At 65.5% G+C, this 27,887-nt stretch overlaps 3 protein-coding genes across 4 annotated transcripts in view; 2 read left to right on the top strand and 1 right to left on the bottom strand.

The window, feature by feature from the left end:
• The first annotated feature begins 7,817 nt into the window (after window positions 1-7,817).
• Window positions 7,818-16,309, top strand: LOC138765357 (collagen alpha-1(I) chain-like). The gene is made up of 14 exons (XM_069942398.1): window positions 7,818-8,579; window positions 8,612-9,596; window positions 10,034-10,174; window positions 10,754-10,939; window positions 11,429-11,704; window positions 11,924-12,064; window positions 12,371-12,994; window positions 13,079-13,219; window positions 13,432-13,572; window positions 14,107-14,292; window positions 14,782-15,057; window positions 15,277-15,417; window positions 15,682-16,047; window positions 16,305-16,309. Exons 1-14 carry the CDS (start codon window positions 7,818-7,820, stop codon window positions 16,307-16,309), a joined length of 4,371 nt encoding a protein of 1,456 aa, XP_069798499.1.
• Window positions 16,310-16,331: 22 nt separating this feature from the next.
• LOC138765356 (collagen alpha-1(III) chain-like) lies at window positions 16,332-26,578 on the bottom strand. Its single transcript, XM_069942397.1, has 17 exons — window positions 26,440-26,578; window positions 26,005-26,217; window positions 25,679-25,880; window positions 23,733-23,972; window positions 22,985-23,123; window positions 22,753-22,856; window positions 21,854-21,957; window positions 21,283-21,436; window positions 20,885-21,109; window positions 20,521-20,662; window positions 20,295-20,437; window positions 19,983-20,121; window positions 18,671-18,774; window positions 18,172-18,414; window positions 17,923-18,054; window positions 17,064-17,202; window positions 16,332-16,421 (listed from the first exon to the last, which is right to left on the bottom strand). Exons 1-17 carry the CDS (start codon window positions 26,576-26,578, stop codon window positions 16,332-16,334), a joined length of 2,652 nt encoding a protein of 883 aa, XP_069798498.1.
• Window positions 26,579-26,639: 61 nt separating this feature from the next.
• The window catches only part of rnpc3 (RNA-binding region (RNP1, RRM) containing 3), a 46,655-nt gene continuing 45,407 nt past the window's right edge, over window positions 26,640-27,887 (top strand). For both annotated transcript variants that reach the window (XM_069939446.1, XM_069939444.1), the window contains exon 1: window positions 26,640-26,711. The gene's annotated coding sequence lies outside the window, so the exon portion shown is untranslated. The remainder of the gene's footprint in view (window positions 26,712-27,887) is intronic.

Genomic DNA, 27,887 nt, shown 5'->3' with positions numbered 1-27,887 from the left:
AGGAAGATGCAGCGGAAGTTCTGCATGGGATAAAGAAGGCTGAGTGTTGGGGAAAGTTCAGAATCAAAAATTGTGGCTGAATAATCCATCACAAAGTAATTTCCAGTAATTGAGACCACAAACTTTTCACTAGAACATTCCAGAATATTGTTTTACTTCATATTTCCAGCATCTGCAGCACTTAACACCAAGACTAGTTCATTGAATTCCCAACTGTACTGAGATACTGTAAGAAGCTGTGTTTTGCCCGCTATCCAGGCAAGTCAATCCATACAGCAGATAGTGAAATAACAACAAATAAACAAACACGACCACATCGCAGGAAGTAGGGAAAAACTAGTTTATTTGTCACATGATACCAAGTACAATGAGAAGGGTTCTTCTGCAAGCAATCTAATGGGTTAGACTGTTACATCTCCCCACGGTAGTGTGAAAAATGGTTGAAGATGATTAAACTCGCACCATTCGGTGAAAAGTGATGGAATGCAAAGTATGTAGATTAGAGCTTGAGAGTAGACAGTACTAGCTAGTGGGCCCCTTCTTATCTCGAGCCCCAAGGATGCAAGGATCTGGTTCAGGCTGGTACAGTGACCTAAGGTAGTCTATAGCTAGTATTGCTCTTGCTTAATCTTTGGCTTGGCTTCGCGGACGAAGATTGATGGAGGGGGTAAAAAGTCCACGTCAGCTGCAGGCTCGTTTGTGGCTGACAAGTCCGATGCGGGACAGGCAGACACGATTGCAGCGGTTGCAGGGGAAAATTGGTTGGTTGGGGTTGGGTGTTGGGTTTTTCCTCCTTTGCCTTTTGTCAGTGAGGTATTAACTTAGACACCCCTAAGGAGGGAATGAACTAATGAACATAACATCCGATGTATGAAAAATAAAGCTGAACCTGTTCTCCAAGACTTTGTCTCCAGAGTAGTGATTGTGAACACTTTATATTTCACAGTAGACTCATTGAGAAGTTATGGAAACGAGGAGTCACGTGATGGAGTAGTGGCCGGACGGTGAACTCCAGCCCTCTCCAGAAAAGTCGGGAAAAACAAAAGAAAGCACAAAGGCACAGAAATAAAAGTTACAGAAAAGTGAGTATAAAGGTGGAAAGAAGATGGCGACAAAAAAAGAAAAATCGAAAGCAACGGTAAGAAGAGAGGAAGAGAAGACAAAGGAGGAAAAAGGTGAAGGCCTTACCTGTCCGAAGAGGCCCGCTGCGGAGAGAGAAACCCGCTCCCTCAGGTCGGTAAATAATGGACTACAAAAATGGCTCGCAGAGCCGAGTAAAAGTGCGCAACCGCGCATGAAAAAAAACACACCGACGGGAGGGGGGACCAGCTGGGGAGTTGATCTCCACAGCCGGCAACGACAGCTGCAGAACACCTGCAGCAAGAAGAGACCACAGAAGACAATAGAAACAAGAAAGAAGGAAAGGGCACCAAAGAAACAACAGATGGCCAACCCAGAGGAAGAAGAGGAAGAGGAAGAGTACAGGGAAATAGAAGAAGAAGGGAAAGGCAAGGTAAAGGATATACTTGCTCTTATTAAAGAATACTTGGAGTCATTTAAAGAATGGCAAACACAGGAATTTAAGGATTTAAGAAAAAGAATAAACAACACAGAAGAGAAAATGAATAAAATAGAGATGACCTTAACAGAAATGGGAAAGAAAATGGACAAGATGGAAGAGCGGGCAGTAGCAGCAGAAATGGAGGTAGAAGACTTAAAAAAGAAATTGGAGGAATCTAATAAAAAAACTAAAGAGACACAAGAATTACTAGCCCAAAAAATAGATATAATGGAAAATTATAACAGAAGAAATAACATAAAGATAGTGGGCCTTAAGGAAGATGAAGAAGGCAAGAATATGAGGGAGTTTATAAAAGAGTGGATCCCTAAGACCCTAGGATGTCCAGAACTACAGCAAGAAATGGAAATAGAAAGGGCACATAGAGTATTGGCCTCTAAACCACAACCACAACAAAAACCAAGATCTATTGTAGTAAAATTCCTAAGATATACTACAAGAGAAAAGGTACTGGAGAAGAGAATGGAAAAAGTAAGAGAGGGCAACAAACCACTGGAGTATAAAGGGCAAAAAATCTTCATTTATCCAGATATAAGTTTTGAACTCCTAAACAAGAGAAAAGAGTTCAATACAGCAAAGGCGATTTTATGGAAGAAAGGGTATAAATTTATACTAAAGCATCCAGCGGTATTGAAAATATTTATTCCAGGACAACAAAACAGACTATTCTCGGATCCAGAAGAAGCACGAAAATTTGCAGACCAATTACAAAAATAGACTGAGGGAGGAAGACGGGTAATGAGAGTAAAAATGATCACGATTGATATGTATGCGGGTAAAGAGGTATAAGAGTGAATAGAGACAATGGGCATACATGAATGTATCTGTACTTAGAGGAAAATATAGATAGTATAGACAAGAATTAATAAGGGAAGGTAATGGAATAGAGAGAATAAGGAGGGAATTAAAAGAGTGACCTTTGTGACATATGAAAAGTGAAATCTTTTCTGGGGGAGGCGGGGTGGGGGGAAATAGCGGTCACTGCAAAATCAGTTGACGCTTGCGAGTGGATTCGCAAATCCAAATGGAGAGGGGAGATGTGGTTGTCCGACAAGGGATAAAGGACAACTCAGGAGGGGAAGGGGAGATTGGGGATAAATAAGATAGAAATAGGAGAATAAGGAAAATGTTGGATGTTGTAGGAATGTTGTCTTATAAAGAGTTGAAAATAAGAAAACAGAAATGGAAAAGGAGGAAAGGTAATGATGGAAAAACGGAAAGAGAAGATAAACAAAATATAAAAGGGCTACGCTGAACTATATGTCTTTAAATATTAATGGAATACATAACCAAATTAAAAGGAAGAAACTACTAAATTTAAATGAATAAATGTATTCCATTAGAAAAAATAACATATAGGTTAGGAAATAATATTGAAATATTCGAACAAGTATAGGAGCCTTACATTAAATACAATAGCGAAAACCTACCGGGGACAAACATTACCTAAGTTGATGGAAGGAGAAGGAAAGAAAAGAATGGACTCAGTAGAATTTCTGGTGTAATTTTGTTGAATGACAACATTGTCTGACTGGCTTAATGCAACCTAGATTGTATACCTAAAATGGATGAGAGGGGGGGGGTGGCTTGGGAGGAGGGGGGGGGGGGGAGAAAAAGTCACTGTAAATGTGTGAAAAAGAAAAAGTGTATATCATGGCTAATGTGATTTATGGTGTGAAAAATAAAAAAAAAGAGAGAAGTTATGGAAACTTGTTTCTGTGGATTCAGAATTGGCTTGCCTGTAGAAAACACAGGGTAGTAGTGGAGGGCATTGATTAGTGGAGTTCTGCAGGGATCTGTGATTTTTATAAATGACCTGGACAAAGAAGTTGAGGGATTGGTCAATAAATTTGCAGATGACACAAAGATTTGGAGGTGTGGATCATGTCAAAGGGTGTCGTAGGTTACAACAGGACATTGGCAGGGTGCAACGTTGGGTGGAGAAAAGGCAGTTGGATTTCAATCCGGATAAGTGTGAGGTGATGCATTTTGGAAGGACAAACTTGAAGTCAGAGTACATGGCTAATGGCAGGATTTTTTAACAGTGTGGGAGAAGAGGAACCTTGAGGTCCAAATCCATACACCTTTCAAGGTACCATGCAGGTTGATAGGATATTTAAGAGGCCTATGGGATGTTGGGCTTCATTAGACAAGGGATTGAGTTCAGGAGTGATGAGGTCACGTTGTAGCTCTATAAAACTCTCGTTGGACCACATTTGGAATATTGTGTTCAGTTTTGGTCACCTTTTTACAGGAAGGATATGGCTTTGGGAAGGGAGCAGAGGTGATTTATCAGGATGTTACCTAGATTGGAGAAAATGTCTTATGAGGCAAGGTTAACAGAGCTGGGGCTTTCATTTTGGAACAAAGAAGGTTGAGAGGTGACATAATAGAGGTCCACGAGATTCTGAGAGGCATAGATAAGGTCAGCGCCTGTTTCCCAGGGCGGGAATAGCAAACACCAGAGGACATCAGTTAAAGGTGAAGAAAGTTGAGGGGAATTGTCAGAGGCAAGTATTTTACACGGGGTGCCCGTGTGCTGATGGAGGCTGGTACAATAGGGACATTGAAAAGTATTTTACACGGGGTGCCTGGGTGCTGATGGAGGCTGGTACAATAGGGACGTTGAAAAGTATTTTACACGGAGTGCCTGGGTGCTGATGGAGGCTGGTACAATAGGGACGTTGAAAAGTATTTTACACAGGGTGCCTGGGTGCTGATGGAGGCTGGTACAATAGGGACGTTGAAAAGTATTTTACACGGAGTGCCTGGGTGCTGATGGAGGCTGGTACAATAGGGACATTGAAAAGTATTTTACACGGGGTGCCTGGGTGCTGATGGAGGCTGGTACAATAGGGACGTTGAAAAGTATTTTACACAGGGTGCCAGGGTGCTGATGGAGGCTGGTACAATAGGGACGTTGAAAAGTATTTTACACGGGGTGCCAGGGTGCTGATGGAGGCTGGTACAATAGGGACGTTGAAAAGTATTTTACACGGGGTGCCCGTGTGCTGATGGAGGCTGGTACAAAAGGGACATTGAAAAGTATTTTACACGGGGTGCCAGGGTGCTGATGGAGGCTGGTACAATAGGGACGTTGAAAAGTATTTTACACGGGGTGCCAGGGTGCTGATGGAGGCTGGTACAATAGGGACGTTGAAAAGTATTTTACACGGAGTGCCAGGGTGCTGATGGAGGCTGGTACAATAGGGACATTGAAAAGATTCTTAGACAGGAACATGGATACAAGAAAAATAGAGGGTTATAACTGTGTAGGTTAATATGGGATGGCACAACATCATGGGCTGAAGGGTCTGTGCTGTGGTGTTCTACGTTGAACATTCAGTTCTATAGAGTACAAAGAGAAAAAGATTAATTAGCACCAAGCAAGGGTAGCATGAGAACAATAGGAGGAGGGAGGAGAGTGGAGATCCGGGGTGTGATGTGTGTCGCTGCCTTTACCAGGCAGCAGAAGATGGGGATAGAGTCCAGGGAGGGGTGGTGGGTTTGCCTAATGATAAATTTTTTAATTTAGACTTTCAGTACGGTAACAGGCCCTTTTAGCCCACGAGGTTATGCCACCCAATTAACTACAACCTTTGAAGGGTGGGAGGAAACTGGAGCCCCTGGGGAAAACCCATGCAGAGACGTTGAGCATATACACCCATGCAGGTACCTTGAGCATGTACACTCTCACAGACCACGCCGGATTCGAATCAGGATCACTTGTGCTGTAAATCTGTTATGCTAACTGCTACGTGAACTGTGCCACTTAATTTCATGCCGATTCCGGTCAGTTACACTGAAGTGAAAAGTGCTGGTTTGCTGTGGCGACTTCCCAAAGGCTAATCACATCATTCACATGTGATTCTTGTTTTTAATTCAGGAGCCAAAAGAACTTGTGCCCTTCCTTGCCTGTTGACTGCTCAGCTTCCCGAGGGTGAGGCTGGGGAGTGCATTACACTGGGATGTCACAGACCCTGCTCAGTGGTTCAGGCAGCTGTTGATGAGAACATGCACCTAAGGGAGAGGTGCCAAACAGGCATGGCACAGAGGGGTACCAACATGGAAGCAGGCCCTTCAGCCCACCCAGTCCATACCAGCAAGCATCCATTTTCACTCATGGAGTCACACAGCATTGAAATTTGATCGAGGTATTTAAAATTATGAGGAGGGTGGACGGAGAAAACATAGTTCGGCTTTTTTCACTGAGGATGGGTGAGATACAAACCAGAGGTCATGGGTTTAGGGGAAAGGTTTAAGGGAAACTTCAGAGAGAGCTTTTTCACTCAGAGGGCAGTGAGAGTGTGGAGGTGATGGATTCAGATTCAACTTTTACATTTAAGAGAAAACTGGAGATGGGATTGGAACCCGGGTCACTGGCACTGTAACTGTTTATGCTAACTGCTACACTAACCATTCTGCATGCTGCTATTGAGCTGCATTCACCACCATGCACCCTTGAGCAGAGCTTCTCACAAGATGCAGAGTGTGACAGTAGAGGCTCTAGAAAAAGTACTGTTGAAAACAGGGACATAATCAGTAAAACACTAAAGACACCATGATTAAAGTAAAAACATGATGCTGGAGAAACTCAGCAGGTCAAACAGTGTCCTTTATTTAGCAAAATTAAAGATACAGAACCAACGTTTCGGCTCGAACCCTTCATCAAGGTATGGAAAAATGCAGGCATTTTGGGAGGAGCACAGTCCCACAGACAGGAGGTAAGAAGAGGGTATAAAATGAGGTTCATGAGTGATGAGTCCCACTGACCTGCACCCGGTCCATATCCCTCCATCCCTCTCCCATCCCTGTCCAAATTCTTCTTAAATGTTAAAATTGAGCCCACATTCATCACTTCTGCTGGGAGCTCGCTCCTCACTCCCACCACTCTCTGAGTGAAGAATTTCCCCCTCAACATTTCCCCTTTCACCCTTAACCCATGTCCTCTAATTTGTTTCTCACCTACCCTTGGTGGAAAAAGTCTATCTGCCCCTCTCATAATTTTAAATACCTCTAAAAAAATCTCCCCTCATTCTTCTACGCTCCAGGGAATAAAGTCCTCACCTGTTTAATCTTTCCCTGTAACTCAGTTCCTGAAATCTGGGCAACATCCTAGTCAATCTTCTCTGCACTCTTTCTATCTTATTGGTATCTTTCCTGTAGTTCAGTGACCAAAACTGCACACAATACCCCAAATTTGGCCTCACCAATGTCTTATACAACTTTACTATAACATCCCAGCTCCTGTACTCGGTACTGTGATTTATGAAGGCCAATATGCCAAAAGCTCTCTTTATAACCCTATCCACCTGTGACACCACTTTCAGGGAATTATGTATCTGTATTCCCAGATCCCTCTGTTCTACTGAATTCCTCATTCTTCTTCCAAAGTGCAATACCTCACAATTGTCTGCATTAAATTCTACTTGCCATTTTTCCATTTGGTCCAGATCCATCCACAACCTTTGAAAACCTTCATCGCTGGTTCACAACACATCCAATCTTAGTGTGATCTGCAAACTTGAGAAGGAAGTCAAGGAATACAATCCAGTCCTCATTGAGGGCTCAGTAGTGGAGAGGGTCAATATCTTCAAATTCCTGGGTGTCAACATTTCTGAGGATCTGTCCTGGAGCCTCCATGGAGATGCAATCACAAAGAAGGCTCGCTAGTGGTTATGCTTTGTGAGGTGTTTGAGGAGATTTGGTTTGTCACTGAAACCTCTCGTAAACTTCTACAGAAGAGCATTCTGACAGGTTGCATCACTGTATGGTATTGAGGCGCCAACTCTTAAGGACAAGATTAAACCTCAGAGGGTTATTAACTCAGCGACATCAGTTTCCAGACTTCACTCCATGGAGTACATCTTCATGAGGCAGTGTCTTAAAAAAAGTAGCTTCTATCCTCAAAGACCCCACCACCCAGGCCAAGCCCTCTTCACTCTGCTACCATCAGGGAAAAGGTCTAAAGACAACCACTCAGCGGCATAAAGATAGTTTCTTCCCCACTGTCATCAGATTCCGGAATATTCAATGAACCACAGACACGGCCTCACTTTTCGTGCCCTGTTATTGTTTTTATTTAGAGTAATGTCGTAAGATGGTTTATAATATAAATGATTCCACTTTGATGCTGCCACAAAAACACAAAAGTGCATGACTTGTTCATGACAATAAATTCAGATTCTGAACCTTCCTGATCAAGTTGACAGCATGATCATTCAGATCATTGATCTAGATGACAAACAACAATAGTCCCAGCACCAATCCCGGAGGAACACCATCTCGGGTGGCCATTTCCAACTTTCCAAAACAGAAGACATGCAGGGTCAGCCATGAGAAACTCTCAGCTGGGGAGAACCTTTGTGCACTAACAGTATACTTCCACCTCAACACCCGTGTGCCAGCCTGGCAATCGCCCATGAGCACAAACGTGGCTGGAGCTGGGGGTCCAGCCACCCCACTGGCCACGGGCCGCCAGTCTAAAGCCGGGGGACCAGCCACCCCAATGGCCTTGGGCCTCCAGCCTGAAGCCTTGGGCCTCCAGCCTGAAGCCGGGGGTCCGGTCACCCCACTGGCCACGGGCCTCCTGCCTCAAGCTGGGGGTCCGGACACCCCACTGGCCACAGGCCTCCAGCCTGAAGCCGGGGGACAGGACACCCCACTGGCCACAGGCCTCCAGTTTAAAGCCAGGGGTGCAGACACCCCACTGGCCACGGGCCTCCAGCCTGATGCCGGGGGTCTGGCCTCCCCACTGGTGGCCCTCCAGCCTGAAGTCTGGGGTCCGGCCTCCCCACTTGCCACGGGCCTCGAGCCTGAAGCAGGGGGTCCGGACACCCAACTGGCCACGGGCCTCCAGCCTAAAGGCGGGGGTCTGGCCAACCCACTGGCCATGGGCCTCCAGTCTAAAGCCAGGGGTCCGGACACCCCACTGGCCACGGGCCTGCAGTCTAAAGCTGGGGATCCGGCCTCCCCACGGGCCTCCAGCCTGAAGCCGGGGGTCCGGACACGCCACTGCCCACGGGCCTCCAGTCTAAAGCCGGGGGTCCGGCCTCCCCACTGGCCTTGGGCCTCCATCCTGAAGCCGGGGGTCCTGACACACCACTGGCCACGGGCCTGCAGTCTAAAGCCGGGGGTCCGGCCTCCCCACTGGCCGCAGGCCTCCAGCCTGAAGCCGGGGGTCCGGTCACGCCACTGGCCACGGGCCTCCAGCCTGAAGCCGGGGGTCCGGACATGTCACTGGCCACAGGCCTCCAGCCTGAAGCCAGGGATCCGGACACGCCAATGGCCACGGGCCAGTTGAAAGTCGGGGATCCGGTCACCCCACTAGCCTTGCGCCTCCATCCTGAGGCCGAGGATCCGGCCACCCAACTGGCCACAGGCTTCCAGCCTGAATCTGGGGGTCTGGACACCCCACTGGCCTTGGGCCTAAAGCCTGAAGCCGGGGGTCTGGCCACCCCACTGACCACATGCCTCCAGTTTAAAGCCAGGGGTGCAGACACCCCACTGGCCACGGGCCTCCAGCCTGAAGCCGGGGGTCCGGACACCCCACTGGCCTTGGGCCTCCAGCCTGAAGCCGGGGGTTCGGACACCACACTGGCCACTGGCCTCCAGTCTAAAGCCGGGAGTCTGGACACCCCACTTGCCACGGGCCTCCAGCCTGATGCCGGGGGTCCGGCCTCCACACTGGTGGCTCTCCAGCCTGAAGCCGGGGGTCCGGACTCCCCACTTGCCACAGGCCTCCAGCCTAAAGCCGGGGGTCCGGACACGCCACTGGCATCAAGTCTAAAGCCGGGGGTCCGGCCTGCCCACTGGCCACAGTCCTCCAGCCTGAAGCCGGGGGTCCGGACAGGCCACAGGCCACAGGCCTCCAGCCTGAAGCCGGGGGTCCGGACATGTCACTGGCCTTGGGCCTCCAGCCTGAAGTTGGGGATACAGACACCCCACTGGCCACGGGCGTCTAAAGCCGGGGGTCCGGCCTCCTCACTGACCACGGGCCTCCAGCCTGAAGCCGGGGGTCCGGCCTCCCCACTGGCCACGGGCCTCCAGCCTAAAGCCGGGGGTCCGGCCTCCCCACTGGCCACGGGCCTCCAGCCTGAACCCGGGGGTCCGGCCTCCCCACTGACCACGGGCCACCAGCCTGAAGCCGGGGGTCCGGCCTCCCCACTAGCCAAGGGCCACCAGCCTGAAGCCGGGGGTCCGGCCTCCCCACTGGCCACGGGCCTCCAGCCTGAAGCCGGGGGTCCGGCCTCCCCACTGACCACGGGCCTCCAGCCTGAAGCCGGGGGTCCGACCTCCCCACTGGCCACGGGCCTCCAGCCTGAAGCCGGGGGTCCGGCCTCCCCACTGGCCTCCAGCCTGAAGCCGGAGGTCCGGCCTCCCCACTGACCACGGGCCTCCAGCCTGAAGCCGGGGGTCCGGCCTCCCCACTGACCACGGGCCTCCAGCCTGAAGCCGGGGGTCCGGCCTCCCCACTGACCACGGGCCACCAGCCTGAAGCCGGGGGTCCGGCCTCCACACTGGCCACGGGCCACCAGCCTGAAGCCGGGAGTCCGGCCTCCCCACTGGCCACGGGCCTCCAGCCTGAAGCCGGGGGTCCGGCCTCCCCACTGACCACAGGCCTCCAGCCTGAAGCCGGGGGTCCGGCCTCCCCACTGGCCACGGGCCTCCAGCCTGAAGCCGGGGGTCCGGCCTCCCCACTGACCACGGGCCTCCAGCCTGAAGCCGGGGGTCCGGCCTCCCCACTGACCACGGGCCTCCAGCCTGAAGCCGGGGGTCCGGCCTCCCCACTGACCACGGGCCTCCAGCCTGAAGCCGGGGGTCCGGCCTCCCCACTGGCCACGGGCCTCCAGCCTGAAGCCGGGGGTCCGGCCTCCCCACTGACCACGGGCCACCAGCCTGAAGCCGGGAGTCCGGCCTCCCCACTGGCCACGGGCCTCCAGCCTGAAGCCGGGGGTCCGGCCTCCCCACTGACCACAGGCCTCCAGCCTGAAGCCGGGGGTCCGGCCTCCCCACTGACCACGGGCCTCCAGCCTGAAGCCGGGGGTCCGGCCTCCCCACTGGCCACGGGCCTCCAGCCTGAAGCCGGGAGTCCGGCCTCCCCACTGGCCACGGGCCACCAGCCTGAAGCCGGGAGTCCGGCCTCCCCACTGGCCACGGGCCTCCATCCTGAAGCCGGGGGTCCTGCCTCCCCACGGGCCACGGGCCTCCAGCCTGAAGCCGGGGGTCCGACCTCCCCACTGGCCACGGGCCTCCAGCCTGAAGCCGGGGGTCCGGCCTCCCCACTGGCCACGGGCCTCCAGCCTGAAGCCGGGGTTCCGTCCTCCCCACTGACCACGGGCCTCCAGCCTGAAGCCGGGGGTCCGGCCTCCCCACTAGCCACGGGCCACCAGCCTGAAGCCGGGGGTCCGGCCTCCCCACTGACCACGGGCCACCAGCCTGAAGCCGGGGGTCCGGCCTCCCCACAGGCCACGGGCCACCAGCCTGAAGCCGGGGGTCCGGCCTCCCCACTGGCCACGGGCCTCCAGCCTGAAGCCGGGCGTCCGGCCTCCCCACTGGCCACGGGCCTCCAGCCTGAAGCCGGGGGTCCGGCATCCCCACTGGCCACGGGCCTCCAGCCTGAAGCCGGGGGTCCGACCTCCCCACTGACCACGGGCCTCCAGCCTGAAGCCGGGGGTCCGACCTCCCCACTGGCCACGGGCCTCCAGCCTGAAGCCGGGGGTCCGGCCTCCCCACTGGCCACGGGCCTCCAGCCTGAAGCCGGGGGTCCGGCCTCCCCACTGACCACGGGCCTCCAGCCAGAAGCCGGGGGTCCGGCCTCCCCACTGACCACGGGCCTCCAGCCTGAAGCCGGGGGTCCGGCCTCCTCACTGACCACGGGCCACCAGCCTGAAGCCGGGGGTCCGGCCTCCACACTGGCCACGGGCCACCAGCCTGAAGCCGGGAGTCCGGCCTCCCCACTGGCCACGGGCCTCCAGCCTGAAGCCGGGGGTCCGGCCTCCCCACTGACCACGGGCCTCCAGCCTGAAGCCGGGGGTCCTGCCTCCCCACTGACTACGGGCCACCAGCCTGAAGCCGGGAGTCCGGCCTCCCCACTGGCCACGGGCCTCCAGCCTGAAGCCGGGGGTCCGGCCTCCCCACTGGCCACGGGCCTCCAGCCTGAAGCCGGGGGTCCGGCCTCCCCACTGACCACGGGCCTCCAGCCTGAAGCCGGGGCTCCGGCCTCCCCACTGACCACGGGCCTCCAGTCTGAAGCCGGGGGTCCGGCCTCCCCACTGGCCACGGGCCTCCAGCCTGAAGCCGGGGGTCCGGCCTCCCCACTGACAACGGGCCTCCAGCCTGAAGCCGGGGGTCCGGCCTCCCCACTGACCACGGGCCACCAGCCTGAAGCCGGGGGTCCGCCCTCCCCACTAGACACGGGCCACCAGCCTGAAGCCGGGGGTCCGGCCTCCCCACTGACCACGGGCCACCAGCCTGAAGCCGGGGGTCCGGCCTCCCCACAGGCCACGGGCCACCAGCCTGAAGCCGGGGGTCCGGCCTCCCCACTGGCCACGGGCCTCCAGCCTGAAGCCGGGCGTCCGGCCTCCCCACTGGCCACGGGCCTCCAGCCTGAAGCCGGGGGTCCGACCTCCCCACTGACCACGGGCCTCCAGCCTGAAGCCGGGGGTCCGACCTCCCCACTGGCCACGGGCCTCCAGCCTGAAGCCGGGGGCCCGGCCTCCCCACTGGCCACGGGCCTCCAGCCTGAAGCCGGGGGTCCGGCCTCCCCACTGACCACGGGCCTCCAGCCAGAAGCCGGGGGTCCGGCCTCCCCACTGACCACGGGCCTCCAGCCTGAAGCCGGGGGTCCGGCCTCCTCACTGACCACGGGCCTCCAGTTTAAAGCCAGGGGTGCAGACACCCCACTGGCCACGGGCCTCCAGCCTGAAGCCGGGGGTCCGGACACCCCACTGGCCTTGGGCCTCCAGCCTGAAGCCGGGGGTTCGGACACCACACTGGCCACTGGCCTCCAGTCTAAAGCCGGGAGTCTGGACACCCCACTTGCCACGGGCCTCCAGCCTGATGCCGGGGGTCCGGCCTCCGCACTGGTGGCTCTCCAGCCTGAAGCCGGGGGTCCGGACTCCCCACTTGCCACAGGCCTCCAGCCTAAAGCCGGGGGTCCGGACACGCCACTGGCATCAAGTCTAAAGCCGGGGGTCCGGCCTGCCCACTGGCCACAGTCCTCCAGCCTGAAGCCGGGGGTCCGGACAGGCCACAGGCCACAGGCCTCCAGCCTGAAGCCGGGGGTCCGGACATGTCACTGGCCTTGGGCCTCCAGCCTGAAGTTGGGGATACAGACACCCCACTGGCCACGGGCGTCTAAAGCCGGGGGTCCGGCCTCCTCACTGACCACGGGCCTCCAGCCTGAAGCCGGGGGTCCGGCCTCCCCACTGGCCACGGGCCTCCAGCCTAAAGCCGGGGGTCCGGCCTCCCCACTGGCCACGGGCCTCCAGCCTGAAGCCGGGGGTCCGGCCTCCCCACTGACCACGGGCCACCAGCCTGAAGCCGGGGGTCCGGCCTCCCCACTAGCCAAGGGCCACCAGCCTGAAGCCGGGGGTCCGGCCTCCCCACTGGCCACGGGCCTCCAGCCTGAAGCCGGGGGTCCGGCCTCCCCACTGACCACGGGCCTCCAGCCTGAAGCCGGGGGTCCGACCTCCCCACTGGCCACGGGCCTCCAGCCTGAAGCCGGGGGTCCGGCCTCCCCACTGGCCTCCAGCCTGAAGCCGGAGGTCCGGCCTCCCCACTGACCACGGGCCTCCAGCCTGAAGCCGGGGGTCCGGCCTCCCCACTGACCACGGGCCTCCAGCCTGAAGCCGGGGGTCCGGCCTCCCCACTGACCACGGGCCACCAGCCTGAAGCCGGGGGTCCGGCCTCCACACTGGCCACGGGCCACCAGCCTGAAGCCGGGAGTCCGGCCTCCCCACTGGCCACGGGCCTCCAGCCTGAAGCCGGGGGTCCGGCCTCCCCACTGACCACAGGCCTCCAGCCTGAAGCCGGGGGTCCGGCCTCCCCACTGGCCACGGGCCTCCAGCCTGAAGCCGGGGGTCCGGCCTCCCCACTGACCACGGGCCTCCAGCCTGAAGCCGGGGGTCCGGCCTCCCCACTGACCACGGGCCTCCAGCCTGAAGCCGGGGGTCCGGCCTCCCCACTGGCCACGGGCCTCCAGCCTGAAGCCGGGGGTCCGGCCTCCCCACTGACCACGGGCCACCAGCCTGAAGCCGGGAGTCCGGCCTCCCCACTGGCCACGGGCCTCCAGCCTGAAGCCGGGGGTCCGGCCTCACCACTGACCACAGGCCTCCAGCCTGAAGCCGGGGGTCCGGCCTCCCCACTGACCACGGGCCTCCAGCCTGAAGCCGGGGGTCCGGCCTCCCCACTGGCCACGGGCCTCCAGCCTGAAGCCGGGAGTCCGGCCTCCCCACTGGCCACGGGCCACCAGCCTGAAGCCGGGAGTCCGGCCTCCCCACTGGCCACGGGCCTCCATCCTGAAGCCGGGGGTCCTGCCTCCCCACGGGCCACGGGCCTCCAGCCTGAAGCCGGGGGTCCGACCTCCCCACTGGCCACGGGCCTCCAGCCTGAAGCCGGGGGTCCGGCCTCCCCACTGGCCACGGGCCTCCAGCCTGAAGCCGGGGTTCCGTCCTCCCCACTGACCACGGGCCTCCAGCCTGAAGCCGGGGGTCCGGCCTCCCCACTAGCCACGGGCCACCAGCCTGAAGCCGGGGGTCCGGCCTCCCCACTGACCACGGGCCACCAGCCTGAAGCCGGGGGTCCGGCCTCCCCACAGGCCACGGGCCACCAGCCTGAAGCCGGGGGTCCGGCCTCCCCACTGGCCACGGGCCTCCAGCCTGAAGCCGGGCGTCCGGCCTCCCCACTGGCCACGGGCCTCCAGCCTGAAGCCGGGGGTCCGGCATCCCCACTGGCCACGGGCCTCCAGCCTGAAGCCGGGGGTCCGACCTCCCCACTGACCACGGGCCTCCAGCCTGAAGCCGGGGGTCCGACCTCCCCACTGGCCACGGGCCTCCAGCCTGAAGCCGGGGGTCCGGCCTCCCCACTGGCCACGGGCCTCCAGCCTGAAGCCGGGGGTCCGGCCTCCCCACTGACCACGGGCCTCCAGCCAGAAGCCGGGGGTCCGGCCTCCCCACTGACCACGGGCCTCCAGCCTGAAGCCGGGGGTCCGGCCTCCTCACTGACCACGGGCCACCAGCCTGAAGCCGGGGGTCCGGCCTCCACACTGGCCACGGGCCACCAGCCTGAAGCCGGGAGTCCGGCCTCCCCACTGGCCACGGGCCTCCAGCCTGAAGCCGGGGGTCCGGCCTCCCCACTGACCACGGGCCTCCAGCCTGAAGCCGGGGGTCCTGCCTCCCCACTGACTACGGGCCACCAGCCTGAAGCCGGGAGTCCGGCCTCCCCACTGGCCACGGGCCTCCAGCCTGAAGCCGGGGGTCCGGCCTCCCCACTGGCCACGGGCCTCCAGCCTGAAGCCGGGGGTCCGGCCTCCCCACTGACCACGGGCCTCCAGCCTGAAGCCGGGGCTCCGGCCTCCCCACTGACCACGGGCCTCCAGTCTGAAGCCGGGGGTCCGGCCTCCCCACTGGCCACGGGCCTCCAGCCTGAAGCCGGGGGTCCGGCCTCCCCACTGACAACGGGCCTCCAGCCTGAAGCCGGGGGTCCGGCCTCCCCACTGACCACGGGCCACCAGCCTGAAGCCGGGGGTCCGCCCTCCCCACTAGACACGGGCCACCAGCCTGAAGCCGGGGGTCCGGCCTCCCCACTGACCACGGGCCACCAGCCTGAAGCCGGGGGTCCGGCCTCCCCACAGGCCACGGGCCACCAGCCTGAAGCCGGGGGTCCGGCCTCCCCACTGGCCACGGGCCTCCAGCCTGAAGCCGGGCGTCCGGCCTCCCCACTGGCCACGGGCCTCCAGCCTGAAGCCGGGGGTCCGACCTCCCCACTGACCACGGGCCTCCAGCCTGAAGCCGGGGGTCCGACCTCCCCACTGGCCACGGGCCTCCAGCCTGAAGCCGGGGGCCCGGCCTCCCCACTGGCCACGGGCCTCCAGCCTGAAGCCGGGGGTCCGGCCTCCCCACTGACCACGGGCCTCCAGCCAGAAGCCGGGAGTCCGGCCTCCCCACTGACCACGGGCCTCCAGCCTGAAGCCGGGGGTCCGGCCTCCTCACTGACCACGGGCCACCAGCCTGAAGCCGGGGGTCCGGCCTCCACACTGGCCACGGGCCACCAGCCTGAAGCCGGGAGTCCGGCCTCCCCACTGGACACGGGCCTCCAGCCTGAAGCCGGGGGTCCGGCCTCCCCACTGACCACGGGCCTCCAGCCTGAAGCCGGGGGTCCTGCCTCCCCACTGACCACGGGCCAACAACCTGAAGCCGGGAGTCCGGCCTCCCCACTGGCCACGGGCCTCCAGCCTGAAGCCGGGGGTCCGGCCTCCCCACTGGCCACGGGCCTCCAGCCTGAAGCCGGGGGTCCGGTCTCCCCACTGACCACGGGCCTCCAGCCTGAAGCCGGGGCTCCGGCCTCCCCACTGACCACGGGCCTCCAGCCTGAAGCCGGGGGTCCGGCCTCCCCACTGGCCACGCGCCTCCAGCCTGAAGCCGGGGGTCCGGCCTCCCCACTGGCCACGGGCCTCCAGCCTGAAGCCGGGGGTCCGGCCTCCCCACTGACCACGGGCCACCAGCCTGAAGCAGGGGGTCCGGCCTCCCCACTAGCCACGGGCCACCAGCATGAAGCCGGGGGTCCGGCCTCCCCACTGGCCACGGGCCTCCAGCCTGAAGCCGGGGGTCCGGCCTCCCCACTGGCCACGGGCCACCAGCCTGAAGCCGGGGGTCCGGCCTCCCCACTGACCACGGGCCTCCAGCCTGAAGCCGGGGGTCCGGCCTCCCCACTGGCCACGGGCCTCCAGCCTGAAGCAGGGGGTCCGGCCTCCCCACTGGCCACGGGCCTCCAGCCTGAAGCCGGGGGTCCGGCCTCCCCACTGGCCACGGGCCTCCAGCCTGAAGCCGGGGGTCCGGCCTCCCCACTGACCACGGGCCTCCAGCCTGAAGCCGGGGGTCCGGCCTCCCCACTGACCACGGGCCTCCAGCCTGAAGCCGGGGGTCCGGCCTCCCCACTGGCCACGGGCCTCCAGCCTGAAGCCGGGGGTCCGGCCTCCCCACTGGCCACGGGCCTCCAGCCTGAAGCCGGGGGTCCGGCCTCCCCACTGACCACGGGCCACCAGCCTGAAGCCGGGGGTCCGGCCTCCCCACTAGCCATGGGCCACCAGCCTGAAGCCGGGGGTCCGGCCTCCCCACTGGCCACGGGCCTCCAGCCTGAAGCCGGGGGTCCGGCCTACCCACTGGCCACGGGCCACCAGCCTGAAGCCGGGGGTCCGGCCTCCCCACTGGCCACGGGCCACCAGCCTGAAGCCAGGGGTCCGGCCTCCCCACTGGCCACGGGCCTCCAGCCTGAAGCCGGGGCTCCGGCCTCCCCACTGGCCACGGGCCTCCAGCCTGAAGCCGGGGGTCCGGCCCCACTGACCAAGGGCCTCCAGCCTGAAGCCGGGGGTCCGGCCTCCCCACTGGCCACGGGCCTCCAGCCTGAAGCCGGGGGTCCGGCCTCCCCACTGACCACGGGCCTCCAGCCTGAAGCCGGGGGTCCGGCCTCCCCACTGACCACGGGCCACCAGCCTGAAGCCGAGGGTCCGGCCTCCCCACTAGCCACGGGCCTCCAGCCTGAAGCCGGGGGTCCGGCCTCCCCACTGGCCACGGGCCTCCAGCCTGAAGCCGGGGGTCCGGCCTCCCCACTGGCCACGGGCCTCCAGCCTGAAGCCGGGGGTCTGTCCTCCCCACTGACCACGGGCCTCCAGCCTGAAGCCGGGGGTCTGGCCTCCCCACTGACCACGGGCCACCAGCCTGAAGCCGGGGGTCCGGCCTCCCCACTAGCCACGGGCCACCAGCCTGAAGCCGGGGGTCCGGCCTCCCCACTGACCACGGGCCTCCAGCCTGAAGCCGGGGGTCCGGCCTCCCCACTGGCCACGGGCCTCCAGCCTGAAGCCGGGGGTCTGGCCTCCCCACTGACCACGGGCCTACAGCCTGAAGCCGGGGGTCCGGCCTCCCCACTGGCCACGCGCCTCCAGCCTGAAGCCGGGGGTCCGGCCTCCCCACTGGCCACGGGCCTCCAGCCTGAAGCCGGGGGTCCGGCCTACCCACTGGCCACGGGCCACCAGCCTGAAGCCGGGGGTCCGGCCTCCCCACTGGCCACGGGCCACCAGCCTGAAGCCAGGGGTCCGGCCTCCCCACTGGCCACGGGCCTCCAGCCTGAAGCCGGGGCTCCGGCCTCCCCACTGGCCACGGGCCTCCAGCCTGAAGCCGGGGGTCCGGCCCCACTGACCAAGGGCCTCCAGCCTGAAGCCGGGGGTCCGGTCTCCCCACTGGCCACGGGCCTCCAGCCTGAAGCCGGGGGTCCGGCCTCCCCACTGACCACGGGCCTCCAGCCAGAAGCCGGGGGTCCGGCCTCCCCACTGACCACGGGCCTCCAGCCTGAAGCCGGGGGTCCGGCCTCCTCACTGACCACGGGCCACCAGCCTGAAGCCGGGGGTCCGGCCTCCACACTGGCCACGGGCCACCAGCCTGAAGCCGGGAGTCCGGCCTCCCCACTGGCCACGGGCCTCCAGCCTGAAGCCGGGGGTCCGGCCTCCCCACTGACCACGGGCCTCCAGCCTGAAGCCGGGGGTCCTGCCTCCCCACTGACTACGGGCCACCAGCCTGAAGCCGGGAGTCCGGCCTCCCCACTGGCCACGGGCCTCCAGCCTGAAGCCGGGGGTCCGGCCTCCCCACTGGCCACGGGCCTCCAGCCTGAAGCCGGGGGTCCGGCCTCCCCACTGACCACGGGCCTCCAGCCTGAAGCCGGGGCTCCGGCCTCCCCACTGACCACGGGCCTCCAGTCTGAAGCCGGGGGTCCGGCCTCCCCACTGGCCACGGGCCTCCAGCCTGAAGCCGGGGGTCCGGCCTCCCCACTGACAACGGGCCTCCAGCCTGAAGCCGGGGGTCCGGCCTCCCCACTGACCACGGGCCACCAGCCTGAAGCCGGGGGTCCGCCCTCCCCACTAGACACGGGCCACCAGCCTGAAGCCGGGGGTCCGGCCTCCCCACTGACCACGGGCCACCAGCCTGAAGCCGGGGGTCCGGCCTCCCCACAGGCCACGGGCCACCAGCCTGAAGCCGGGGGTCCGGCCTCCCCACTGGCCACGGGCCTCCAGCCTGAAGCCGGGCGTCCGGCCTCCCCACTGGCCACGGGCCTCCAGCCTGAAGCCGGGGGTCCGACCTCCCCACTGACCACGGGCCTCCAGCCTGAAGCCGGGGATCCGGCCTCCCCACTGGCCACGCGCCTCCAGCCTGAAGCCGGGGGTCCGGCCTCCCCACTGGCCACGGGCCTCCAGCCTGAAGCCGGGGGTCCGGCCTCCCCACTGACCACGGGCCACCAGCCTGAAGCCGGGGATCCGGCCTCCCCACTGGCCACGCGCCTCCAGCCTGAAGCCGGGGGTCCGGCCTCCCCACTGGCCACGGGCCTCCAGCCTGAAGCCGGGGGTCCGGCCTCCCCACTGACCACGGGCCACCAGCCTGAAGCAGGGGGTCCGGCCTCCCCACTAGCCACGGGCCACCAGCATGAAGCCGGGGGTCCGGCCTCCCCACTGGCCACGGGCCTCCAGCCTGAAGCCGGGGGTCCGGCCTCCCCACTGGCCACGGGCCACCAGCCTGAAGCCGGGGGTCCGGCCTCCCCACTGACCACGGGCCTCCAGCCTGAAGCCGGGGGTCCGGCCTCCCCACTGGCCACGGGCCTCCAGCCTGAAGCAGGGGGTCCGGCCTCCCCACTGGCCACGGGCCTCCAGCCTGAAGCCGGGGGTCCGGCCTCCCCACTGGCCACGGGCCTCCAGCCTGAAGCCGGGGGTCCGGCCTCCCCACTGACCACGGGCCTCCAGCCTGAAGCCGGGGGTCCGGCCTCCCCACTGACCACGGGCCTCCAGCCTGAAGCCGGGGGTCCGGCCTCCCCACTGGCCACGGGCCTCCAGCCTGAAGCCGGGGGTCCGGCCTCCCCACTGGCCACGGGCCTCCAGCCTGAAGCCGGGGGTCCGGCCTCCCCACTGACCACGGGCCACCAGCCTGAAGCCGGGGGTCCGGCCTCCCCACTAGCCATGGGCCACCAGCCTGAAGCCGGGGGTCCGGCCTCCCCACTGGCCACGGGCCTCCAGCCTGAAGCCGGGGGTCCGGCCTACCCACTGGCCACGGGCCACCAGCCTGAAGCCGGGGGTCCGGCCTCCCCACTGGCCACGGGCCACCAGCCTGAAGCCAGGGGTCCGGCCTCCCCACTGGCCACGGGCCTCCAGCCTGAAGCCGGGGCTCCGGCCTCCCCACTGGCCACGGGCCTCCAGTCTGAAGCCGGGGGTCCGGCCCCACTGACCAAGGGCCTCCAGCCTGAAGCCGGGGGTCCGGCCTCCCCACTGGCCACGGGCCTCCAGCCTGAAGCCGGGGGTCCGGCCTCCCCACTGACCACGGGCCTCCAGCCTGAAGCCGGGGGTCCGGCCTCCCCACTGACCACGGGCCACCAGCCTGAAGCCGAGGGTCCGGCCTCCCCACTAGCCACGGGCCTCCAGCCTGAAGCCGGGGGTCCGGCCTCCCCACTGGCCACGGGCCTCCAGCCTGAAGCCGGGGGTCCGGCCTCCCCACTGGCCACGGGCCTCCAGCCTGAAGCCGGGGGACGGGCCTCCCCCACTAGCCACGGGCCTCCAGCCTGAAGCCGGGGGTCCGGCCTCCCCACTGACCACGGGCCTCCAGCCTGAAGCCGGGGGTCCGGCCTCCACACTGGCCACGGGCCTCCAGCCTGAAGCCGGGGGTCCCGCCTCCCCACTGGCCACGGGCCTCCAGCCTGAAGCCGGGGGTCCGGCCTCCCCACTGACCACGGGCCCCCAGCCTGAAGCCGGGTGTCCGACCTCCCCACTGGCCACGGGCCTCCAGCCTGAAGCCGGGGGTCCGGCCTCCCCACTGGCCACGGGCCTCCAGCCTGAAGCCGGGGGTCCGGCCTCCCCACTGACCACGGGCCTCCAGCCTGAAGCCGGGGGTCCGACCTCCCCACTGACCACGGGCCTCCAGCCTGAAGCCGGGGGTCCGGCCTCCCCACTGACCACTGGTCTCCAGCCTGAAGCCGGGGGTCCGGCCTCCCCACTGACCACGGGTCTCCAGCCTGAAGCCGGGGGTCTGGCCCCACTGACCACGGGCCACCAGCCTGAAGCCGGGGTTCCGGCCTCCCCACTGGCCACTGGCCTCCAGCCTGAAGCCGGGGGTCCGGCCTCCACGCTGGCCACGGGCCACCAGCCTGAAGCCGGGAGTCCAGCCTCCCCACTGGCCACGGGCCTCCATCCTGAAGCCGGGGGTCCTGCCTCCCCACGGGCCACGGGCCTCCAGCCTGAAGCCGGGGGTCCGACCTCCCCACTGGCCACGGGCCTCCAGCCTGAAGCCGGGGGTCCGGCCTCCCCACTGGCCACGGGCCTCCAGCCTGAAGCCGGGGGTCCGGCCTCCCCACTGGCCACGGGCCTCCAGCCTGAAGCCGGGGGTCCGGCCTCCCCACTGGCCACGGGCCTCCAGCCTGAAGCCGGGGGTCCGGCCTCCCCACTGACCACGGGCCTCCAGCCTGAAGCCGGGGGTCCGGCCTCCCCACTGACCACGGGCCACCAGCCTGAAGCCGGGGGTCCGCCCTCCCCACTAGCCACCAGCCTGAAGCCGGGGGTCCGGCCTCCCCACTGACCACGGGCCACCAGCCTGAAGCCGGGGGTCCGGCCTCCCCACAGGCCACGGGCCACCAGCCTGAAGCCGGGGGTCCGGCCTCCCCACTGGCCACGGGCCTCCAGCCTGAAGCCGGGCGTCCGGCCTCCCCACTGGCCACGGGCCTCCAGCCTGAAGCCGGGGGTCCGGCCTCCCCACTGGCCACGGGCCTCCAGCCTGAAGCCGGGGGTCCGACCTCCCCACTGACCACGGGCCTCCAGCCTGAAGCCGGGGGTCCGACCTCCCCACTGGCCACGGGCCTCCAGCCTGAAGCCGGGGGTCCGGCCTCCCCACTGGCCACGGGCCTCCAGCCTGAAGCCGGGGGTCCGGCCTCCCCACTGACCACGGGCCTCCAGCCAGAAGCCGGGGGTCCGGCCTCCCCACTGACCACGGGCCTCCAGCCTGAAGCCGGGGGTCCGGCCTCCTCACTGACCACGGGCCACCAGCCTGAAGCCGGGGGTCCGGCCTCCACACTGGCCACGGGCCACCAGCCTGAAGCCGGGAGTCCGGCCTCCCCACTGGCCACGGGCCTCCAGCCTGAAGCCGGGGGTCCGGCCTCCCCACTGACCACGGGCCTCCAGCCTGAAGCCGGGGGTCCTGCCTCCCCACTGACCACGGGCCAACAGCCTGAAGCCGGGAGTCCGGCCTCCCCACTGGCCACGGGCCTCCAGCCTGAAGCCGGGGGTCCGGCCTCCCCACTGGCCACGGGCCTCCAGCCTGAAGCCGGGGGTCCGGTCTCCCCACTGACCACGGGCCTCCAGCCTGAAGCCGGGGCTCCGGCCTCCCCACTGACCACGGGCCTCCAGCCTGAAGCCGGGGGTCCGGCCTCCCCACTGGCCACGCGCCTCCAGCCTGAAGCCGGGGTCCGGCCTCCCCACTGGCCACGGGCCTCCAGCCTGAAGCCGGGGGTCCGGCCTCCCCACTGACCACGGGCCACCAGCCTGAAGCCGGGGGTCCGGCCTCCCCACTGGCCACGGGCCTCCAGCCTGAAGCCGGGGGTCCGGCCTCCCCACTGGCCACGGGCCACCAGCCTGAAGCCGGGGGTCCGGCCTCCCCACTGACCACGGGCCTCCAGCCTGAAGCCGGGGGTCCGGCCTCCCCACTGGCCACGGGCCTCCAGCCTGAAGCCGGGGGTCCGGCCTCCCCACTGACCACGGGCCTCCAGCCTGAAGCCGGGGGTCCGGCCTCCCCACTGACCACGGGCCTCCAGCCTGAAGCCGGGGGTCCGGCCTCCCCACTGGCCACGGGCCTCCAGCCTGAAGCCGGGGGTCCGGCCTCCCCACTGGCCACGGGCCTCCAGCCTGAAGCCGGGGGTCCGGCCTCCCCACTGACCACGGGCCACCAGCCTGAAGCCGGGGGTCCGGCCTCCCCACTAGCCATGGGCCACCAGCCTGAAGCCGGGGGTCCGGCCTCCCCACTGGCCACGGGCCTCCAGCCTGAAGCCGGGGGTCCGGCCTACCCACTGGCCACGGGCCACCAGCCTGAAGCCGGGGGTCCGGCCTCCCCACTGGCCACGGGCCACCAGCCTGAAGCCAGGGGTCCGGCCTCCCCACTGGCCACGGGCCTCCAGCCTGAAGCCGGGGCTCCGGCCTCCCCACTGGCCACGGGCCTCCAGCCTGAAGCCGGGGGTCCGGCCCCACTGACCAAGGGCCTCCAGCCTGAAGCCGGGGGTCCGGCCTCCCCACTGGCCACGGGCCTCCAGCCTGAAGCCGGGGGTCCGGCCTCCCCACTGACCACGGGCCTCCAGCCTGAAGCCGGGGGTCCGGCCTCCCCACTGACCACGGGCCACCAGCCTGAAGCCGAGGGTCCGGCCTCCCCACTAGCCACGGGCCTCCAGCCTGAAGCCGGGGGTCCGGCCTCCCCACTGGCCACGGGCCTCCAGCCTGAAGCCGGGGGTCCGGCCTCCCCACTGGCCACGGGCCTCCAGCCTGAAGCCGGGGGTCTGTCCTCCCCACTGACCACGGGCCTCCAGCCTGAAGCCGGGGGTCCGGCCTCCCCACTGACCACGGGCCACCAGCCTGAAGCCGGGGGTCCGACCTCCCCACTGGCCACGGGCCACCAGCCTGAAGCCGGGGGTCCGGCCTCCCCACTGACCACGGGCCTCCAGCCTGAAGCCGGGGGTCCGGCCTCCCCACTGGCCACGGGCCTCCAGCCTGAAGCCGGGGGTCCGGCCTCCCCACTGACCACGGGCCACCAGCCTGAAGCCGGGGGTCCGGCCTCCCCACTGGCCTCCAGCCTGAAGCCGGGGGTCCGGATTCCCCACTGACCACGGGCCTCCAGCCTGAAGCCGGGGGTCCGGCCTCCCCACTGGCCACGGGCCTTCAGCCTGAAGCCGGGGGGTCCGGCCTCCCCACTGGCCACGGGTCTCCAGTCTGAAGCCGGGGGTCCGGACTCCCCACTGGCCACGGGCCTCCATCCTGAAGCCGGGGGTCCGGCCTCCCCACTGACCACGGGCCTCCAGCCTGAAGCCGGGGGTCCGGCCTCCCCACTTACCACGGGTCTCCAGCCTGAAGCCGGGGGTCCGGCCTCCCCACTGACCACGGGTCTCCAGCCTGAAGCCGGGGGTCCGGCCTCCCCACTGACCATGGGCCACCAGCCTGAAGCCGGGGATCCGGCCTCCCCACTGGCCATGGGCCTCCAGCCTGAAGCCGGGGGTCCGGCCTCCCCACTGGCCACGGGCCTCCAGCCTGAAGCAGGGGGTCCGGCCTCCCCACTGGCCACGGGCCTCCAGCCTGAAGCCGGGGGTCCGGCCTCCCCACTGGCCACGGGCCTCCAGCCTGAAGCCGGGGGTCCGGCCTCCCCACTGACCACGGGCCACCAGCCTGAAGCCGGGGGTCCGGCCTCCCCACTGACCACGGGCCACCAGCCTGAAGCCGGGGGTCCGGCCTCCCCACTGGCCACGGGCCTCCAGCCTGAAGCCGGGGGTCCGGCCTCCCCACTGGCCACGGGCCACCAGCCTGAAGCCGGGGGTCCGGCCTCCCCACTGACCACGGGCCTCCAGCCTAAAGCCGGGGGTCCGGCCTCCCCACTGGCCACGGGCCTCCAGCCTGAAGCAGGGGGTCCGGCCTCCCCACTGGCCACGGGCCTCCAGCCTGAAGCCGGGGGTCCGGCCTCCCCACTGGCCACGGGCCTCCAGCCTGAAGCCGGGGGTCCGGCCTCCCCACTGACCACGGGCCTCCAGCCTGAAGCCGGGGGTCCGGCCTCCCCACTGACCACGGGCCTCCAGCCTGAAGCCGGGGGTCCGGCCTCCCCACTGGCCACCGGCCTCCAGCCTGAAGCCGGGGGTCCGGCCTCCCCACTGGCCACGGGCCTCCAGCCTGAAGCCGGGGGTCCGGCCTCCCCACTGACCACGGGCCACCAGCCTGAAGCCGGGGGTCCGGCCTCCCCACTAGCCATGGGCCACCAGCCTGAAGCCGGGGGTCCGGCCTCCCCACTGGCCACGGGCCTCCAGCCTGAAGCCGGGGGTCCGGCCTACCCACTGGCCACGGGCCACCAGCCTGAAGCCGGGGGTCCGGCCTCCCCACTGGCCACGGGCCACCAGCCTGAAGCCAGGGGTCCGGCCTCCCCACTGACCACGGGCCACCAGCCTGAAGCCGGGGGTCCGGCCTCCCCACTAGCCACGGGCCACCAGCCTGAAGCCGGGGGTCCGGCCGCACTGGCCACGGGCCTCCAGCCTGAAGCCGGGGGTCCGGCCTCCCCACTGACCACGGGCCTCCAGCCTGAAGCCGGGGGTCCGGCCTCCACACTGGCCACGGGCCTCCAGCCTGAAGCCGGGGGTACAGCCTCCCCACTGGCCACGGGCCTCCAGCCTGAAGCCGGGGGTCCGGCCTCCACACTGGCCACGGGCCTCCAGCCTGAAGCCGGGGATCCCGCCTCCCCACTGGCCACGGGCCTCCAGCCTGAAGCCGGGGGTCCGGCCTCCCCACTGACCACGGGCCTCCAGCCTGAAGCCGGGGGTCCGGCCTACCCACTGGCCACGGGCCACCAGCCTGAAGCCGGGGGTCCGACCTCCCCACTGGCCACGAGCATCCAGCCTGAAGCCGGGGGTCCGGCCTCCTCACTGGCCACGGGCCTCCAGCTGAAGCCGGGGGTCCGGCCTCCCCACTGGCCACGGGCCTCCAGCCTGAAGCCGGGGGTCCGGCCTCCCCACTGGCCACGGGCCTCCAGCCTGAAGCCGGGGGTCCGGCCTCCCCACTGGCCACGGGCCTCCAGCCTGAAGCCGGGGGTCCGGCCTCCCCACTGACCACGGGCCACCAGCCTGAAGCCGGGGGTCCGGCCTCCCCACTGGCCACGTGCCTCCAGCCTGAAGCCGGGGGTCTGGCCTCCCCACTGAGGGGGTCCGGCCTCCCCACTGGCCACGGGCCTCCAGCCTGAAGCCGGGGGACCGGCCTCCCCACTAGCCACGGGCCTCCAGCCTGAAGCTGGGGGTCCGGCCTCCCCACTGACCACGGGCCTCCAGCCTGAAGCCGGGGGTCCGGCCTCCCCACTGGCCACGGGCCTCCAGCCTGAAGCCGGGGGTCCGGCCTCCCCACTGGCCACGGGCCTCCAGCCTGAAGCCGGGGGTCCGGCCTCCCCACTGGCCACGGGCCTCCAGCCTGAAGCCGGGGCTCCGGCCTCCCCACTGGCCACGGGCCTCCAGCCTGAAGCCGGGGGTCTGGCCTCCCCACTGAGGGGGTCCGGCCTCCCCACTGGCCACGGGCCTCCAGCCTGAAGCCGGGGGACCGGCCTCCCCACTAGCCACGGGCCTCCAGCCTGAAGCTGGGGGTCCGGCCTCCCCACTGACCACGGGCCTCCAGCCTGAAGCCGGGGGTCCGGCCTCCCCACTGGCCACGGGCCTCCAGCCTGAAGCCGGGGGTCCGGCCTCCCCACTGGCCACGGGCCTCCAGCCTGAAGCCGGGGGTCCGGCCTCCCCACTGGCCACGGGCCTCCAGCCTGAAGCCGGGGGTCCGGCCTCCCCACTGACCACGCCAGCTCATTATCCACCACTACTCTCTGACATCTCCCTCCCTCACCCGGAACCTGAAGGATCTGGTGTGGCCCGTGTCCGTGTCCATGTCCGTGTCCGTGCAGGTTGCAGGTTCGTCCTGGTCCCGTAAGGGGAGACACAGTCACACAACCGGGGCCAAGCTCCGCCGTCCACCTGGGTTGTGTAGCGCATGCGTACATCCCGCCACCCTCGCTGCGTCACGTGGGCGACGCTGTCACTCTCCGCTGCGGAGGCGGGGCGAAGGCGGCGCAGGCGCACAGCGGTTCAGGGCTTCGCGGAGTGGCTCTGGCGTTAGGAAGGAGAGGTAAGTGTGGCTGGTTCTTCCAATAACCTCTGCCCCTCCCCCCCCCCCCACTCCTGGAGTCCTTCCTTTGGCCCCCCCCACTCCCGCCCCCCCCCATTCTCATCCCCTTCCACCCACCCGACTCCTGGTCTCCCTCCTCTGGCCCCCCACTCCCGCCCCCCCCCATTCTCATCCCCTTTCACCCCCCCGACTCCTGGTCTCCCTCCTCTGGCCCCCCACTCCCGCCCCTCCATTCTCATCCCCTTTCACCCCCCCGACTCCTGGTCTCCCTCCTCTGGCCCCCCACTCCCGCCCCCCCCATTCTCATCCCCTTCCACCCACCCGACTCCTGGTCTCCCTCCTCTGGCCCCCCACTCCCGCCCCCCCCCATTCTCATCCCCTTCCACCCACCCGACTCCTGGTCTCCCTCCTCTGGGCCCCCACTCCCGCCCCCCCCCATTCTCATCCCCTTCCACCCACCCGACTCCTGGTCTCCCTCCTCTGGCCCCCCACTCCCGCCCCTCCATTCTCATCCCCTTTCACCCCCCCCCGACTCCTGGTCTCCCTCCTCTGGACCCCCACTCCCGCCCCCCCCACCATTCTCATCCCCTTCCACCCACCCGACTCCTGGTTTCCCTCCTCTGGCCCCCCACTCCCGCCCCCCCCCATTCTCATCCCCTTCCACCCACCCGACTCCTGGTCTCCCTCCTCTGGGCCCCCACTCCCGCCCCCCCCCATTCTCATCCCCTTCCACCCACCCGACTCCTGGTCTCCCTCCTCTGGCCCCCCACTCCCGCCCCTCCATTCTCATCCCCTTTCACCCCCCCCCGACTCCTGGTCTCCCTCCTCTGGACCCCCACTCCCGCCCCCCCCACCATTCTCATCCCCTTCCACCCACCCGACTCCTGGTCTCCCTCCTCTGGCTCCCTACTCCCGCCCCTCCATTCTCATCCCCTTTCACCCCCCCCCCGACTCCTGGTCTCCCTCCTCTGGCCCCCCACTCCCGCCCCCCCCCCCATTCTCATCCCCTTCCACCCACCCGACTCCTGGTCTCCCTCCTCTGGCCCCCCACTCCCGCCCCCCCCCCCATTCTCATCCCCTTCCACCCACCCGACTCCTGGTCTCCCTCCTCTGGCCCCCCACTCCCGCCCCCCCCATTCTCATCCCCTTCCACCCACCCGACTCCTGGTCTCCCTC

The sequence above is a fragment of the Narcine bancroftii genome, chromosome 5, assembly GCF_036971445.1.
Source record: "Narcine bancroftii isolate sNarBan1 chromosome 5, sNarBan1.hap1, whole genome shotgun sequence".
In the NCBI taxonomy this organism is placed as follows: domain Eukaryota; kingdom Metazoa; phylum Chordata; class Chondrichthyes; order Torpediniformes; family Narcinidae; genus Narcine; species Narcine bancroftii.
Note: the sequence above shows the minus strand (reverse complement) of the source record. Positions and strands in the feature narration are given on the sequence as shown.